General features: G+C 38.9%; 1 protein-coding gene across 1 annotated transcript; it reads right to left on the bottom strand.

The window, feature by feature from the left end:
• Window positions 1-2,689: 2,689 nt before the first annotated feature.
• Window positions 2,690-3,685, bottom strand: LOC101688299 (olfactory receptor 52L1). The gene has a single exon (XM_004781203.2). The coding sequence runs from the start codon at window positions 3,683-3,685 to the stop codon at window positions 2,690-2,692; it is 996 nt and encodes a 331-aa protein (XP_004781260.2).
• Between the last annotated feature and the right edge of the window lie 1,647 nt (window positions 3,686-5,332).

Here is a 5,332-nt window from a genome sequence, read left to right as displayed (position 1 = left end):
TCTTAAATAAATAATTAAAATTTTTTTTAGAAAGAAGAAGAAGAAGACAACAACTACTGTCTCTCTGGACTCTAGTTTACCATGGAAAATACATACAGCACAAGTGATGTCACAAGATTAAGTTAAAATTGTAATAATTATGATTCAAGATGTTAAACTAAAAATATTATTTACCTCCCCTATCTGTCAAAGTTTCCCTTTAATGGCTACAGAAATAAAAATGTAAGATAATTTAATCCAGTACTTGATATGTGAAATGGACAAGGAAGGGTACAAATACTTTGAGAAATTTCTGGAATTCATAATTCACATTGGATTGGCTTTATAGGAAAAACAGAATGAAGAAGCTACAAACCAATGTAGGTATGCATGTGTGGAGGTTAGAATTATAAGCTAGGGAAAGGACTGGGAAAAGCTTGATGCAGATATAAGAAATGTTTTTATTAAGAGATTCAGGAAATAATCCAGGTTTAGAATCATTAGAACTGATAACAGAAATTGAAAGCAATCCTTTAGTGAATTGATGAGGGAGTTGTTCTTCTATTACCAGAGGAGCTGTGTCAGTGCAGTCCTCTCTGCACAAAATGTGACAAGAAAAGTTAAAAGCCAAAAAGCCAGTGCTAACATTAATTTAAATGGATATAAGTATAACATTTAAATATTTTCATACTACTGATAAATGTTTAACATGGACAAGCCAGGAAATCAGGGAAGGCACAAATTAACACTGCTAGGAATGAGACAGGGAATATATGGAGATATACTATAGCCAGAAGAGAAAAAAAAATCAGTAAGAAAATGACATAAACACTTTCTGATAGTAAATTTGAATGAGAGTAAAATAAACAGAATTTTAGACAAACAGTAACTGAAAACCTTTTTCAAAAAGGAATTCTAAAAGACTTCCTTCAGGTAGAACATATCCCATCTGGATGATCTGATAGGAAAAACATCTACTTCTTAGGTTATAGGTTAGTCCACTACAAAAAGATTCCCCCATGCATAGTGGCTTAACCCAGATACAAGCTTCTGTCCCAGGTTTAAGTCAGGGTTGGTGGCCCAGATGGCATCAGGGACACAGGCTCTTCTACAGTGTTGCTCTGCCACCTTCACATCTATTTCTATCTTGTGACCCAAGGAAGCTCTTCAGATCCCAACATCATACTCATATCCCAAGCATCAGCAAGTGATGTAAATGGGAGGAAAGAACAAACCTCTACTTGGAATAACCTACCTAATCTAAGCACCTCTAGGGCCACGACAGTTTTCCTGTGGATGTAATGCAACATAGAGCACAGCCTGGGCCTCCCCAGGACAACTTACCAGAGTTCAAGTCCAGGCCTACAACCAAGCTGATGAGAACATGTAATTGCTCTTACAATAAGAGCTCATAGGACTCCTCCCTAATTCATCCACGTGTGCCAACCAAACTGTAGACTTCATACTCCATCTCTGTACCTGAAAACTATTTATTAGGGGTAAAATTTATCAAGAAAAAAGAAACTGGAAGAATAACCCATCCAGTCCCTCCTTTCAACCACTAGGGAGTCCCAGGATAGGACCCTCTCAACATGAGAGCACCTACAGCGAGTCAGGATGACTTCCTTCTTCTAGGGATGATCAGAATGTACTACTTTTTAGGATTTTAGGGCAATATCCAACAAATAGGATGCAATATATCAACTGTGACAATCCTCTTGTAAGATTTACCCAGTTCATGTTACCCAAATGGGGGGGGATCTAATTGATATCACCCCCATATCCACATTTCAAAAAGAGAAATTCTTCTTCCAAGTGGCATAACTAGTTCTATATTTATTAATAAATATAATAACAATTTATAAATTTAATAAAAATTTATCAACACCAGACTATCAAATGGTATGATTATTAGATCATAATAATTACATTATTACCTTTGCTTTCTGAAATTAATATTTATAAAACATAAATATACTCAATACTTGGTCTTATTGTCTGTTTATCCTAAGTAAAACATATAAATTAAGATATAATAAATCCAAAATCCAAACAGACCATTTTAAAAAGAAATCCACTATATACATATAAGTTTATATTTTGAAAATAAGAATCATAACAGATTACTCCTAGAGCCTATTACATTACCTCCCCACTTATATCTATTTTAAGCAAATGAGTAACACTCATATTATAATAAAAACTGTTTATTACTCATATTGTATAAAAAAAATGTTTTTTCACATAGTGGTCATTTCAAATGCCTCTCTTACTACGGGGGAACCCAGTGACCTAGAGCTCACAGAATTTTGAGAGTTTGAAGACACTAAAACTAAAACCATGCAAAGGTTGGGACTTCCCACTCCTTTACTAGATGATGTTCCATAGGGACTGGGTGGAGGCAGGAAAAAATGGCATATCCAGAGGTATCATCTATTAATCTTATTCCAAGTCCCACATCACAAGGAGTAGAGAAATATTGGGATCAAAAGCAAAAAAAAAGATGGGGAAAATAATCACAAATCCTGCTGTCTAAGTAAACCAATCACTGGTAAAGCCAAGTGCCCAAGCAACATTCTTTGCCATCAGACTAGCAGGACAGGAAGGACTCCTCATTGTGGAATGGTCTCTATTCACATAGCCCAGACCAGCCAGGGACTCTTGGCTGTACCTTTGGCAGCAACCTCAGAAGAAAATAATGGGGATATGTTCAGATCTGTCCTTTGAGGGAAAAAACCCTGATCACTCGCTGGCGGATCTGCTGGGTCTTCACCCCATAGACAAGAGGATTGAGTGCAGGTGGCACAAGGAGGTAGAGGGTGGCCAGAAGAACATGAACATGATGGGGTACATGGTGGCCAAAGCGATGAGTGAGGAAGGAGAATATTCCAGGAATATAGAAGATCAGGATGACACAAATATGAGACCCACATGTGCTAAAGGCCTTAAGGCGAGCCTCTCCCCCTGGTACCTTCAGCACAGTCTGAAGGATGAGACCATAGGAAATACCAATGGCTACAACATCTACCCCAACCACAAGCAGGGCCACTGCCAACCCATAAGCTCGGTTCACTGTGGTTTCTGAGCAGGCCAGTTTTACCACAGCCATATGTTCACAATAGGCATGGCCTATGATGGTGGCCCGGCAGAAGACGAGTCTCTGCAACAGGATAGGAAAGGGGAGGAGGAGGACCAATCCCCGTACCAACACTGCCATCCCAATGCGCCCTATGATCCCTGGATGCAAGATGGTAGAATGGTGCAGAGGGTGACAAATGGCTACATAGCGATCCAGAGCCATAGCCACAAGTACACCTGACTCCATGGAAGAGAACGCATGGATGAAGAACATCTGGATCAGGCAGACAGTGTACCCAATCTCATGGGCATGAACCAGGAGTACCGCAAGGGTTTTGGGCGCAGTGGAGGAGGCCAGCACCAGGTCAATGCCAGAGAGCATGGCCAGAAAGAGGTACATAGGCTGGTGCAAGGATGAGTCAGTCCAGATGATGAAGATGATGCTCACATTGCCCATTACAGCAAGCAGATAAAAGACACACAGTGGCAATGCTATCCAGTGCTGGCTTTCCTCCAAACCAGGGATGCCCATCAGGAAAAAAGAAGGATGGAGTAGCCTCCAGCTTGAATTACTAAGGGCCATCGTCAATGGCTTGGACACAGAAGAGAGAAAAGGAACCAAAATCATGATCTCTCCATTCCTGGTGGGTTATCCCAGTGTCTAGATCTGGCCACCATCTTCATGAGAAGAAAGAAGCTGAAAGTGAAACACAAGCAAATAAGTGAGATACAAAGAGAATCCCCTGGTCTTGAGATAACGTCTTTAAGGTGAGACATCCACAATTCTGAACTACAATGGGTCTAGTTTCATTTACAGATAAGAGTAAGCACTCTGCTTTTAGAGAGATGTTTAAACTCTACCATTCAATTACTTCTCACTTGGAATGTCCACTGGAAAGGATCCTCTGCAGCCCCTCTTGCCATTGCTGAACGCTGTAAATCAATCTGTTCTCTTTAAAGTATTCTCCCTCAGTTTCCACAACACAGCAGCCTCCAGTTGTCCCTCCTATGTCTCCCATCCCACCCCCTTCTTCATCTACCTCTCTCTTATATGGTGTTGATTCCAGGGTCCCATCCTCTCCTCTCTTCCCTGTTCTGTACATTATCCCTGATTGAGTTCATCCATTTATTAATATTGTAACCAATTACATCCTTTAATTTCTTCCAAATCCAGGTTTCTGAGTCAAATACTTTTCTGCAACCCAGATCTATTTTGCATTTATCTATACCTAAATATCTATACCACACACTCAAGGAATTCAAAACTGAATTAATTTGCTTACTCTTCCCCAATCCACTCTACCTCCTTCATGCTCATAGCTTTGTCAGTTAAGGCACTATATGTACCTATTCAACCAAAGTAGAAACCTGAAATGATCCTTTCTCATTCTTATCTCTCCTCCCTTTTACTTGGGACCAGTTCCTGTTGATTGCACTTTAAACCCTTTTGACCCACTCATTCTTCTCACCCGGCAGTGTCACTGCACAAACTCCTAACTTCTATCATGTGGATTATGTCCTTAGATCTTTCTGGCTTTGCTATTAACTCCTTCCTATCCACTGTGCATTCTTAAGGCAGAGGATTATAAAATATAAATAAAATTCACATGTCACCATGTCACTTCTAAGATTAAAATATGTTATTCCATTTAGTCCATGGAATAAAACTACACATTTAAGACTGGCAAACAAGGCTCTCAAAGGCTATCTTTGTATTACTTTGACTTAACAAATTTTCACATATATGTCTGGCTTGAACTGTTCCAATGTTCTTGGAATTATATGAGTGCAACAACTTACTTTACATGTGCCTTTTGTGTATTCTTTCTTCCTCCTCTTTTATCTGACTTGGTCTTTCTTGTCCTTCAAAATTCAGAGTCCACTGATTCTGTCCCTTAGAAGGACTGATTAACTGTTGGACCACACTAATCATGTTAAGAGCACTTTATTTTGTTATCTTTTTTGTTCATACACAATTTTGTTTTATCTAATTATAAAAATCCTTTCAGTGCCTTAATGGTCTGTCTCACATAAACAACAATTTCTCATTAAACTTCATAATTATAAACTAGCTGGTAGAGTCTTCACAGTACAGGAGATAAACATAAGCTTTATAGCCAGACAGCTGTGCTTAAATTCTGTCCCCTTCATATTCAACAAATGAAACCATGGTAGGATACCTAAACTCTCTGAGTATAGACTGCCTCACCTGATGGTAGAGCAAATAATATAAATTTTACTGATATATTATAAATATTAATTAAATGATGTATAT

The sequence above is a fragment of the Mustela putorius genome, unplaced genomic scaffold (assembly GCF_011764305.1).
Source record: "Mustela putorius furo isolate JIRA1106 unplaced genomic scaffold, ASM1176430v1.1 tig00003997_pilon_pilon_pilon, whole genome shotgun sequence".
NCBI classification, from domain to species: Eukaryota; Metazoa; Chordata; class Mammalia; order Carnivora; family Mustelidae; genus Mustela; species Mustela putorius.
This window is presented reverse-complemented; position numbering and strand designations above follow the sequence as displayed.